The sequence below is a fragment of the Podarcis erhardii genome (genome assembly GCF_964252035.2).
Source record: "Podarcis erhardii genome assembly, chromosome: Z".
In the NCBI taxonomy this organism is placed as follows: Eukaryota; Metazoa; Chordata; class Lepidosauria; order Squamata; family Lacertidae; genus Podarcis; species Podarcis erhardii.
Window position 1 is genome coordinate 43,986,164 of NC_138504.1, and position 12,754 is coordinate 43,998,917.

General features: G+C 44.8%; 1 protein-coding gene across 1 annotated transcript in view; it reads left to right on the forward strand.

The window, feature by feature from the left end:
• Positions 1-12,754, forward strand: part of PAPPA (pappalysin 1) — a 249,896-nt gene that overhangs the window by 218,269 nt on the left and 18,873 nt on the right. The window contains exon 19 of the mRNA XM_081847429.1: positions 4,962-5,071. Coding sequence (XP_081703555.1) covers positions 4,962-5,071 — 110 coding nt within the window. The remainder of the gene's footprint in view (positions 1-4,961; positions 5,072-12,754) is intronic.

A 12,754-nucleotide genomic window follows, 5' to 3' on the forward strand; every position in this document is an offset into this window, starting at 1 on the left:
CTACCCGTTTGACTCAGCCACTCAAAAATAATGGAAGGCAAGCCTATCCAAAGGCATTTAAAGGCAAACCTATCTAATTCGCAGTTTCTGAAACAATGTGCAAACTGAAACAAAGCTATTGTTTGAAATTCATTCTTTTCCATATTTTGCAATGCAATTTTTCCATCCAAGTAATGTGTAAAAATAGCAATAGTCACAATAATACTAGAGTAAAAATGCACGTATCAGTGAAAATATTGTAATATATTTGGAGCAATTCTTTTGGAAATATGTGTATATGTGAGGGGAAATGGCATAAAAGCTGTGTTCATTAAGAGAAATTTGCACTAAAATACTGGTAAATTTTAATGAGGACTTTAAAGAAAAACTTACATGGCAATGTGAAGAACCGAATTTAAGATTGGGGGGCAGGGGGGTGAGAAACTGGGAGAGACCAAAATGGGTAGATGCAGACATTGGTGTTACTGGTGACACCAATCAGGGAAGGGTTTGTTGTGAGCCAGAAGTGAGAAGCTGCCTCCCCTCTTTGGTCTTGTTTCTGATACTGATTGGAGTTCAGAGCTCCTTAATGACACACTCACAGCAGCTGTGCCACTGTGAGAGTGATTTCGCAGAGGGGGAAAGCCAATGCAGCAGTGGCGGCAGCACCCCCAGGGGTGTAGGTTTGTGTCTTCGAAAAGCTCTAATATATTACTGCTTACCTTAATAGGGAGAGGGCAGGGCTCCTGTGGTGTGCAACCATTAGGCGAAATGGATAAGGGGCTCACCTGCTAGCAACTGTGCCACACCACTTGTGCCCTGTGTAAACAGGTTTCAAATGCATTTCAGGCTGAAAGCTCCCTCATAGAAGGAAATCATATCTGTTTGATTAATCTGTTTAGGTCTCACCTCTTCCTCCCGAAGATGCTCAGGGTGGTAATAACAGCAATAGTAAGACTAATTTCCATGCACATAGAAAACTAGCTTGCCAGAGAGATGGGCTCCCTGGCTTGCTTGATTTCTGTGTGCAAAAATCTATGTGTGATCTCCCTCCCCCCCTCCTCTCTCTGTGTGTGTAAGTGGGCATTGATAGATATAAAATTCTTATTGTCTTGTTACATTTGTACCCTACTCTTCCTCTAAAGAAATCAAGATGGTGGTGATGGTGGTTATCAGATGTTTATATCTCAACTTTCTCCCTGACACCAACTCAAGGTGGATGCAGATAAAAATAAGAACAGCTAAAAACATAGGTGGTGGGGGGGAATAATTAAAAGCAATTAAACATAGATAGAATTAACACTACACACACACACGAATGGAGAGAATAAAAACAGCATGGCAATTCAACAGGCTTTTGGGAACTACATGGTTCTCCCCATCTCTATTTTATATTCTCAATTATTGATCATCATAATTGTTATATTTATATCCCACTTTTCCTCTAAGGCAGGCGAGCTAACGTACATGCTTTCTTCCTCCTTCAAATTTTTCCTCTGTAAATTAGAATAGATTGAGAGGCAACAGCAACCAGCCCAAGGTCACCCCAGGGCTTCATAGGGTGTGTTTGAATCCCAGTCTCCTGGGTCCTAGTTCAACAGTCTAAGTATTACACTGCATTGGTTTCCTTACTGAGAACCGGGTTGTTCATCTGCATGTGTCCTGCAATGTCCACATACTTACAGAGTGAACTTTCTAAACTGGTGTTGTATACAACCAGGTCTTTCCCAAAAGTTTGCAGGGCACTTACATACAGGGGTACCTCTAGTTGAGGACTTAATCCAATTCGGGGTGCCGTTCACAACCCAAAAAGTCTGCAACAAGAGTGCCTCTTCTGCACATGTGTGAGGCACAGTTAAGCGCTTTTGTGCATGTGTGAAGCGCGCAGATTGCTTCTGCGCATGTGCACGTGGAGAACCCAGAAGTAAACACTTCCGGGTTTTCTGCGTTCGTAAGCTGAAAGTCCATAACAAGAGTGGAACGCAACTAAAGGTACCACTGCACTCATAAAAAGTGAGCTATCCAGCAGCATACTGTATATGGGCAACTTCCCTGTTTGTGCAGTAGCCTTGCTTCTGGCTTTCAGTTTATGAGATTGGGTACAAGTGATCTGCATCAAGTCCTGATGAGGAGAAGAACCCAAGCTGGAGTGCAGAAGAAGAAGAAGAAGAAGAAGAAGAAGAAGAAGAAGAAGAAGAAGAAGGAGGAGGAGGAGGAGGAGGAGGAGGAGGAGGAGGAGGAGGAGGAGGAGGAGGAGGGTTGTTTGGATTTGATATCCCACTTTATCTCTACCCTAAGGAGTCTCAAAGTGGCTAACAATTTCCTTTCCCTTCTTCCCCCACAACAAACCCTCTGTGAGGTGAGTGAAGCTGAGAGACTATCCCAAGAGACTAGCCCAAGGTCACCCAGCAGCTGCATGTGGAGGAGCGGGGAAGCCAACCCGGTTCACCAGATTACGAGTCCACTGCTCTTAACCACTACACCACACTGGCTCTCAGAAGAGGAGGCAGGCAGGAGTCCATAGCAGCCAGCCAGTACAGGGGACTGCGGGGCAAGGCATTTGCATCCACTCCGGAAAGAGAGTGGCCAATGCCAAGCCCTTCAGAACACTGGACAGGTACCAAAGAAGAGGCAACCTTCTCCAACATGAGCTGGTTGCAGGTTGAGCTATTGTATAGTCATTCAGCCTGACTGCCTTTGCTGGAGAATGGAGATCCTTAAAGGAAGAGGCCTCTGGCATGTAATCTAGCATTTGGTCACTCATATGCTGGGCATGCCTGTTGCAGTGGTGAGCAGATTTTAGACACAATGCCTTTGGGGATCAGTGATGCTGCTCCTTCTCTGAGCTGCAGTCCATGGATTATGATGCTTCCTGGTTAGTGGACATGAGCTTATCATCACAGCCCAAATTTGTAATTCATGTAGGTGGTAGGTGCTACTGGCTCAACTGGCCGCCATCCTTCCATTCAAAACATTCAGAATCATAGCATTGGAACCAACCCCAAGGGTCATCTAGTCCAACCCCCTGCAATGCATAAATCTCAACTAAAGAATCCATGACAGATGGACATCCAAACTCTCCAAGGAAGGAGAGCCCACAAATTCCCAAGGGAGACCATTCTTCTGTTGAACAGCTCTTACTGTCAGAAAGATCTTCCTGATGCGTAGTTGGAATCTCATTTCTTGTAACCTCAAGCCATTGGTTCAACTCCTACTCTCCAAAGTAGGAAAAAACAACCTTGCTCCGTCTTCCATGTGACAGCCCTTGAGATATTTGAAGATGGTATTCTATCTCTTCCCAGTCTCCTCTTTTCCAGGCCAAACATACACAGCACCGTCAACCGCTCCTCATAAGGCTTGGTTTCCAGACCCTTGATCATCTTGGTCGCCCCTCTGAACACTTTCCAGCTTGTCAATATCCTTCTTAAATTGTGGCACCTGGAACTGGACACATTACTCCAGGTGTGGTCTGACCAAGGCAGAATAGAATGATACTATGACTTCCCTTGATTTGGACAGTATACTTCTGTTGATGCAGCTTAGAATAGCATTCGCTTTTTTTGCTGCTGCATTACACTTTTGGCTCATGTTAAGCCTGTGGCCTACCAAGACCCCTAGATCCTTTTCACATGTACTACTGGCAAACCAGGTGTCCCCCATCTTAGATTTGTGCATCTGCAGAACTTCACATTGGTCCCTATTAAATTTTATTTTGTTAGTCTGGGCCCGTGACAAGGGTGATTTGGCTTCTTGCTGGGAAGACTCTCCCCTTCTCATTTTCCTGGCAAATGGTTGTGCTCTTTCCCCTGTTAAGATAAGCCCCCTCTGATCCTGTCAGCTCTGCTGCCAGATTTTAGAACTAGGGTGGGGAACCTCATCCCCACTGGCTCCCCTCATTGACCCTCTAGTGATTTTCACAAGGCTGGCTGTAGTGTGTCTGTGAATTGTGACTAATGCTGTCTTTCATGCCTGGATGAAATATGGACATGGTACATCTCTAGCCATGTCTGCTTTTGGTACTGCTTGGCATGTGGCCCCTCTTTAAACTTGCCCTTGAGGGAGTGTGCCCCCAGGTGAAAAAGATTCCCCACTCCTCATCTACAAAGATAGTCCCACATTGGAGAACTCCACCCCACTCCTTTTGCTTCTTTGTGGTGACTAGTCCAGTGTGGGTGCAGTCCCAGCTCCAGGTGCAAGGGGACTTGGCAACTCCTTACCCTGCTACAGTGGGGCCCTCATATGTTGGAAGCTCACTTTCACCTCTGGTTTACAGGCTGCTGGTAGCATCAGCAGGCAGCAGTTGCACTTTGGCACCCAGTAGGTTGCTGTGACCACCAGCCATCTAAATTAACCTTGGTGATCTGCACATACATAGTAACATCTGAGGACTTCTTGTGGTTAAATCACAAATCCAGTCTTCCAGCGTGGGAGGTAGCAGAAAGTGTCAGTGGGGATAGGTGTATGGAGCCCAGTGGTTCTCCAAGTGTACTTGGTGCTAATGGCCCCGTGTGTATGAACCATCTCCTCTGTCTTGTCTGAGCTGGAAGATCTGGCAGCATCTATTCTCTGGAACTCCCTGCCTATTGATATTTAGGCCAAGCCTTTGTTATAATGCTTTCTTCATTTGCCGAAAGCCTTTTTGTTGTTATTTAGGTGAGCCTCCCCATACATTTTATTATGCGCATTTGTTTTTAAATTCTGTTGATTTGTATCTATATTTTGATAATTTTATTATATTCTTAAAGTCAGCTTTTATTGCTATTTTAAATGAACATTTTATGCAATTTTATGTAAATCACATAGAAATATTTTTGGAGTAAGTGGCATAAAAATGTTGTGTACAATGAATGGGTGATTAATAAACTGCTTGGGGGTTGAATACTGCTTAGAGGTTTCTTTTACAATCAAGTGGTATACCACTTTAAAAAATAAATATATAATGGAGCCTCCCCTCCCCAATCTTCCTTTTTTCCTTTTTGAAGGAGCTGAGTGTACCATCTTGTGCCCAGACCATCCTAGTGAGCCCATCCTGTTGCGTGCCAATGAGACATTACAAGACATCCAGCATTGGATGAACCCTCCAAGAGTGAAGGTCAGTGGATAGTCCCAAGTGTGATTTGATGGATAGATTGTTGTGGAACATTGACCCCCTCATGGGCTTCCTAGGTAGGTTTGGTTGCAACAAACCCAGCAGATAGTCTTGAAAGCGGAACTGGGCAAATTCATGGTCAGGGAGAAGACCATCAATCAGCAGTGGCCAGGATAATAAACAGAAACTTGATGTTCAGAGCAGGGGTACTGACTCATGGGGCTTAGCTGTTCAATATTTTAGGGTAGGGGGCCCACCCCATCCCCATGTGCAGGGCACATGTTGTGTGGCATGGCACCCAGCCTCCTCCCAACCATGGGGTGCTCTGGCACATTGCTGCCTCCTGACAGCATGGGGCAGGATTCTGCACTGTGGGGATGAGGCACAGCACATTGCCTGGCCTATCCCTTCTGTGTAGGGCGCTGGGGCACAGGGTAACACCCAGCCTCCTACTGACAGTGTGGGCCTTCTGCCAACCACACACACAGGTGACATCAGGTCCCCTCAGTCTTTGGCACAAAGTGGCGCTGCTAGTTCAAAGGTAGCTAACCCCTGAATACCAGACACAGTGTCTTGTTGCCTTTATGACTTTAGTTGGTCACTGGGTTCTTCCAGACTGCTGTTATCTTATAGAAGGGATTAAAATGCATACTAGAATTTTAGGTTTGCACTTTTAAGATGGATTAAAACATAGCATCATGCAACAAATCTACCTTAAAAAAACAACAACTGGACTCCCTTTTTTGTTCAGAAAGTGATGGAGAAAAGCATGGGAAAGTGTGGCTTGGACAAATGACTAATGGAAGGATATGTAAGTCATTATGTATGTTCATTGTCATATAGCCAATCCACACATCAGAACAAATGGTCACTAAAGACTGGACCTAGTTTGACCACTGCATAAGCACTGTGCATGTGAATCAGGATGAATGCTCTATAAACTCGTTACCTAGGGGATCCCAGTGAGGGAAGCATGATCCTGGACTAGCCATACATGCTTATCCTTATGGTATTATGGGCAAGTGTACAAATGTGATGGAGAGGCAGTACGTTTCTGAGCACTATTCAAAATGTTGGTGCTAACCTTGAAAGCTCTAAACAGCTCTGGCCATGTATTCCTGAAGGAGCATCTCCACCCCCCACCCCACCCCCATCATCCAGCCTGGACACTTAGTTCCAGCTCTGAGGGCCTTCTGGTGGTTCCCTCACTGTGAGAAGTTACAGGGGACAAGACAGAGGGCCTTCTTGGTAGTTGTGCACTCCCTGTTGAATGCCCTCCCATGAAGTGTCAAGGAAATAAACAACTATCTGGCTTTTAGAAGATATCTCAAGGGAACTTTTTAATGTTTGATGTTTTACCTTGCTTGATGTTTTAAGTTGTTGCCCAGAACAGTTGGGGCAAATCAGTCAGATGGGCAGCATATAAATTATTATTGGTATTATTAGGCACATTCAAGCAGTGACTTGCTTTCAGGTAGGGGTCAGTCACTTGCCAGCAAATTTAGATTGCACAATTATAGCTGATTTGTATTTCCGGAGGAGAAAGGATTTTTTGCAGTCAGAAAGGTCAGTGATAGGGAAAAGCACTGGGAGGGTTGAGTGGCTCTTGACTATCATCTAATCTTCCTACAATGCTACCTAGTCTCCTTGCAAACAAATCAGGATGAATGTTCATTTAGTAGTCTGTGCCATCTAAACTGACTGTAATCGGGTCAGGTCGAATGTTCAGTAAACAATCTCCTATCTCCTATCACCTTCCACTTCTCCCAGAAGTCCAAATTCTCAGGCTTTGTTTATCTTAAGAACATAAGAAGAGCCTGCTGGGTCAGGTCAATGGTCCATCCCTTTTGTCATCCCTTTCCCACAGTGGCAAACCAGATGCCTCTATAGGAAGAAAGCCCACAAGCAGGACCTGAGCACAAGTGCACTCTTGGCTCCTGCAATTTCCAGCAACTGGTATTCAGAAGCGTTGTTCCTCCAACTGTAGAGGCAAAGCATGGCCAACATGTTTAGTAGTCATTGATGCCCCTCTCCATGCATTTATCTAATCTTTTAAAAAAGTCATTTAGGCTTGTTGCCATCACTGCCTCCTGTGGCAGCGAGTTCCATAGTCTAACTAGGCACTCTGCGAAGAAGTATTTTCTTTTATCTGTCCTGGATCTTCCAACATTCCATGTCAGAGGGCTCTAGGTTTCTTTCAGATTGCACATTTTCTAAGATTGCTAACTCAAAAACCTTGTCATTGAATTGGCTGTTCTGAAGATAGGGATAGAGCATTCACAGTCTATTTCTGGTCCATGCCATTCACTTCTGTTAATCCATAAATCTGCTCCCTGCTTCCCCATCAGTCTATGATTTATTTATCTTTTAAACACATAAAAATTCCCATTATTTTTGCACTTTTTCTGGGCTGAATGGTACACCATTTTACCTCAGGTATGCATTTTTCATATGCTTTTTAATCTGAAGCATGCAGTTTTGTACACACTCGGGTACATTTATTGAATTGAGAACTATTGCAAAAGGGTGTGTGTGTAAAAAACTGGCACGAGAACTAGCTCCAGATTTGTACATTTGCCTGTGAAGTCCAAATCAGGTGGGTCCTCTTAAAATAGCAGGCTGAACAGAGTCCTTGAGCATCCAGATTTGGAAACAAAATAAAGGAAGGGAGGAATGACCGACCTCAGACCTCAAGATAAATTTGGAATTTACATATCTATCATGGCCATTGGGGCAATTTCTTGCAGAGAATAGGACCAGAGAGTGGGTGGCCTACAATAATAACAGCCTACCCCCACTTACAGGGCCTCCTGTCACTCTTTGCACCACACAACACATTAGAAACTTCCTTATCTACATTTTAGAGGCTCTTTCTCACCATATAGACTTTCAAGTGGGGTTTGGGGGGGGTTGGTTTTTTGGTTTTGTAATTCACTGTGAAATAAAAATCCTGGCTTGAAAGTGTTGTAGCTTTCCCCTCCCCCCTCCCTCCCCATTCTGTCCTCCTTTATTGATGCCGTCTCTTGAAAGAAGCCATAACGAGTTTTATACCTACATATCCCTGGAGGGCTCATTAGGTAGCCAGAGGAGGGGAAATAACTGGTAGTAAAAAGGGGAAAGTGGCCCAGATTGCGGGGAGGTGACGGAGAGAAAGGCTGAAGTATTCCAGGAATACAGACCAAAAAAAGGAGGAAAAAATACAAGTCACTCTCACCCTCAATGGGAAGAGGCATGCAGAAAATCAATTCAGGTTAGGGGTGTGATGACTATTCTTTAATTTTGATCATTTATTTCAAAAGTCACATGTTCAATGCAGCTGGACAAATCACCGAGAGGGTGCTCCCTTGGCTGAAGATTTGCACTGTTTCAATGCTCTTCAGAATGCCTTTCTTCCTCTGGCTCCTCCTCCTTCTTGCCCTCATTTGCCATTCATTGCCCTCATTATCCTCAACTTCATTGCCCACATAGCTGTTCAATCCAGTTGGCTGTGACAATCCACAAAAATATGACCTAGTTCACACAAAATCTAAACCATGGTTTAGCGTTATGTGTTAACCCAGCCCAGCAGCTTAACTATGGTTTTTTAACTATGGTTTGTTTGCTTGCTTGCTTGCTTGCTTGCTTGTACCCCGCTCATCTGACTGGATTGCTCTTGCCACTCTTGGGCAGCTTCCAACATACAGTCATACTTCGGATTGAAGTAGTTTCGGGATGAATATTTTCGGGTTGCGCTCCACGGCGACCCAGAAGTAATGGAGTGCATTACTTCCGGGTTTTGCTGCTCACACATGCGCAGATGCTCAAAATGATGTCATGCGCATGCACGGAAGCGGCAAAATGCGACCCGCGCATGCACAGACACGCAGTTGCATCTTACGTTTACTTCAGGATGCGAACGGGGCTCCGGAACGAATCCTGTTCGTATCCAGAGGTACCACTGTAAAATGAAAACAGAGCTAAACATCAAGCATTAAAAACTTGAAGGTTGTCCACTAACCAAGGTTTATAATTCATTTATAAACCATAGTTATAGCTTTGCATTTTGTACAAATCCAGACCTCTTTAATTTTAACTTAAGTGAAGAGTGACAAAAAATTCAAACCACTCTCATGTCTCATCTGCTCTCACTGGTGCTTTTAACTAATATGTAATAAAACAAGGTTTAAGTGATCATCCACCAGACACCTCAACTTAACTATTGTTTAACTATGTTTAACCATGGTTTAGTGTTACATGCAAACTAAGCTTTTATCTACAAATGTTTCTATGATGCTGCCACACCAGATGTTGGATAGTGATATTGAGGCATTCAAATGGGCTTCCACAGGCAATGGAATGAAATAGTGCAAATTAGGACAGTGAGGGTGAAGATGGCAATGTAAACAAAGAAGATGACTGGAATAACACTCCTATGTGGAAATGAGTGTTGAAAACAGCTAAAAATGAATAGTGCTTTACAACACTCAAGGAAATGATCGTGGAGTGAAGCAAGTTGTTTATGTTCAGCCCTAATTCAGATTTGTTTAGATGATGAAGGAGGAAAATGTCCTTTACCCTTACTGTCCTCACCTCATTTGCCTGTAACATGGATTGAAATACCATTTCTCTTCTAGGGATTCAGATCACTGGGTTGCTACAATCACCTACAAGCTTGCACTCCCCCACTCCCACAACAAGCATAAATCGAGGCCTTTATGAAAGGAATACATTTCCCAAACTACTAGAATTCAATTGAAGATCTTCTGTAGCAGGTCACCGAAACAGTGTGCAGCTATCTCCCTTTATATGCCTACCTCTGAGAGACAGAATGCCCAAAACTCACAGCACAGGTTTAACAAATACAATGGTAGGGATGGCCACAAGGAAATATGGGCTAGATTGTAGGTGTAAAATTGAAGGCAGCTGTAAGTGTTAGGTGTTGGAGGACACCCATGGCACCTGTATGACATAGGTGTGTCTTGTAGACAACATCAGTGATCAGAAAGCAGTGTATGGGGGTCATTTGCAGTGCCACAGCCACTGGTTAGCCAGCTGAGAGTGAGTGTTATATAAGACAGGGCCATTAGACTTTTACGATGCCTGTTACCACCTTGAAAACTTTCCCTCTGGAATTGAAACCAGGTTGGGGCCAAATGTAACACACTGGCATTTGCTGCAGCCGACACACATTTGCCTTGCAGCTGCTGCTGCTGTTAGCACAAGGACTTGGTATTGCTGTCTTCAAATAAATATTATTAAGAGGAAGAATAGCAACAGTCATTCTTTCCACTTGGAAAAACTTTAAGGCTGTAATCTTGTTTATTTTAAAAGCATTTCTGAATCGTTTCATACGTCAAAAATCTCTAAGCGGTGTACACGAGGTAGGTTAGGTTGATAATGAACTGGTCCAAGATCACCCAGTGCGTTTCAGGCTGAGTGGAAATTACCCCTGTGCCACACTAGCCTCCTTCTCTGCTTTTGTCAAAGAGGATGTCTGGAAATGCCACTCTATTAGGGATGCTTTTGACTGTATGGAAGAGAAAGTCTTGCTATCTTCTTCTCCCTTGTGTGCCAAGTCTCCCAGACTCCGCAGATCCCTAAGGGGTGAATAACCAAATGAGACAACAGCATATAGTTTTATGGGTTCCAATAGGTCACAATCAGTTACAGTTGTGAACTGTTTGGCATAGGCATCGGGTGAAGCCAAATTATATCACTCCAGCCTGGGACAGCATCTAAGGGTAAATCACCACTAGGGGGCGCTATGACCTACATAAGATAGGGGTACCCCCAAGGGGTCTCTGTTGGAGGAGTGTCATAGCCCTAGCCCCTGCCTGGTTGTCAGACAGAAGCCACTCCTCATGAATCCCTTTAACAGGATACCATTAACCAAGGAAGGGCAAGCAGAGGCTACAACCTCCCCTCCAGCCAAAACCAAGGCTTATCCAGTACCTAACCTCACAAAGTTGTAATGATTGCTATGAGGTAGGCAAACCAAATGGCCAGTGCCAATTTGCCAAGTGGAAAAATTCCTGCCTGGCCCCAATATGGCAGCCAAAATGATCCATAGCAAGGTCATAGTATGAATTGCAACAAAATTAGAGGGAGGGAGATCCGGGAGAAGAAGGGACTGCCAGCCTGGGCCACAATTTATACCGCCCCTCCTGGGAGCAGGCCCAGGTGGTGGCTGGGCCTGCCCCCAGGGAAAGCCCATCCAAGACCTGCGGGCTCAGGTCAATCGCCAGTAGGTGGTCAGTTAAACCCCGCCCCCCTCACCAGATCACTGCAGGGCCCATGGTCTGGCCGCAACCCCACTCACCAGATAAGGTGAGAGGAATTTTTTTCACCTCTAAGCTGGTTTGCCCTAAGGGTTCAGGGGGATAGAATCTATTGCTTTTCCCGCTTCTTATTATCCTGAGGCCCATCTTGATGACTTCATCAATCTTTCCAAATATTAAAAATAAGAACATGCTCCTCTATTCCTCATCTTGCAGTAAATAAGAGACTGAGATGAAATGAAATACTATCTTCCTGTTTGTGGCAAGCACTGGCCCTTCAGTTTCCAGAGGGTTGTCAAGGACTCAATTGGGAAGGCATCTGACCCAAGAAAGGGGGGCCCCTACTGAATTTTGCAGTCTTCTCGCTCACTCAGCAAATAAACAGCACGGGGCTCTCCTCCTCCCCGCCCCCCTGCCCGGCCTTCCCCAGACTCCTTTTCCTTCCATTTCACACAGACCAGGCCTGTTGCAAGACAGGTGGAGCAATCTGGGCCCTGAGTAATAGTGGAAAATCCGAGTACATCGGAAAGATAAACAGTCCTGTGCAGATAGTATAAAAGTCCTTTTTCTAGCACATACCAGGTAAGCCTCAAATGACTGAAACTGTAAAAACACACCAAGGTTTCCCCACAGACAGATTAAATTAGCCTTCAGAATTAGCAGGGGGAAAGGGTAAGGTATGTGTGCATAGACCACCACACTTTTCGTAAAAACCTGATGAGACTGAACACATGCAAAATAAATGCCACCAGTGTGTTGCCATGAAATAGCTTGATAAAATGGTATCCTGTCTCTCAGTATCCTGTTGCTCAGTGGAGGAGCATCCACTTTGCAGAAGTCGCCACAGGTTCATTCCCTGGCATCTTCTGGTAGGACTGGGAATGTCAAGTGTATGAAATCCTGTTAGCCAGCGTAGACCGTACTGAGCTAGGTGGACCTATAGTCTGGCGCTGGAGAAGAACAAAAAATAGAGTGACTCAGAAGCTCTAGATGAGTGCTCAGTTCCTTTATTTGTCCCTCCCCGCCCACCCCAGGGGTGGTGGTGAACTTTACAATACCCTCTGAGGTATGTTAGATTTTTCTAGTGAGTGATCTTCAGGTATAGGAGCAGCCCTATCATTAGGCAGAGGGAAGTTGTGACCTCAGACAGCTGATTTTGGGTGTCATGAAACGACAGCACATTATTAGTACAGTGGTACCTCTGGTTGCAGACGGGATCTGTTCTGGAACTCCGGTCGGATCCCGAGGTTTCTGCAACCGGAGGTGCCTGTTCTGCGCACGCATGTGGTGCGATAGAGGGCTTCTGCACATGGGCTCGTGGCAAAACCTGGAAATATACTTCCGGGTTTGCCACGTGCGTATCCTGAAGGATACATAACAACAGGGGCACAGAAGTAAAAGTACTACTTACTTACTTACTTACTTACAT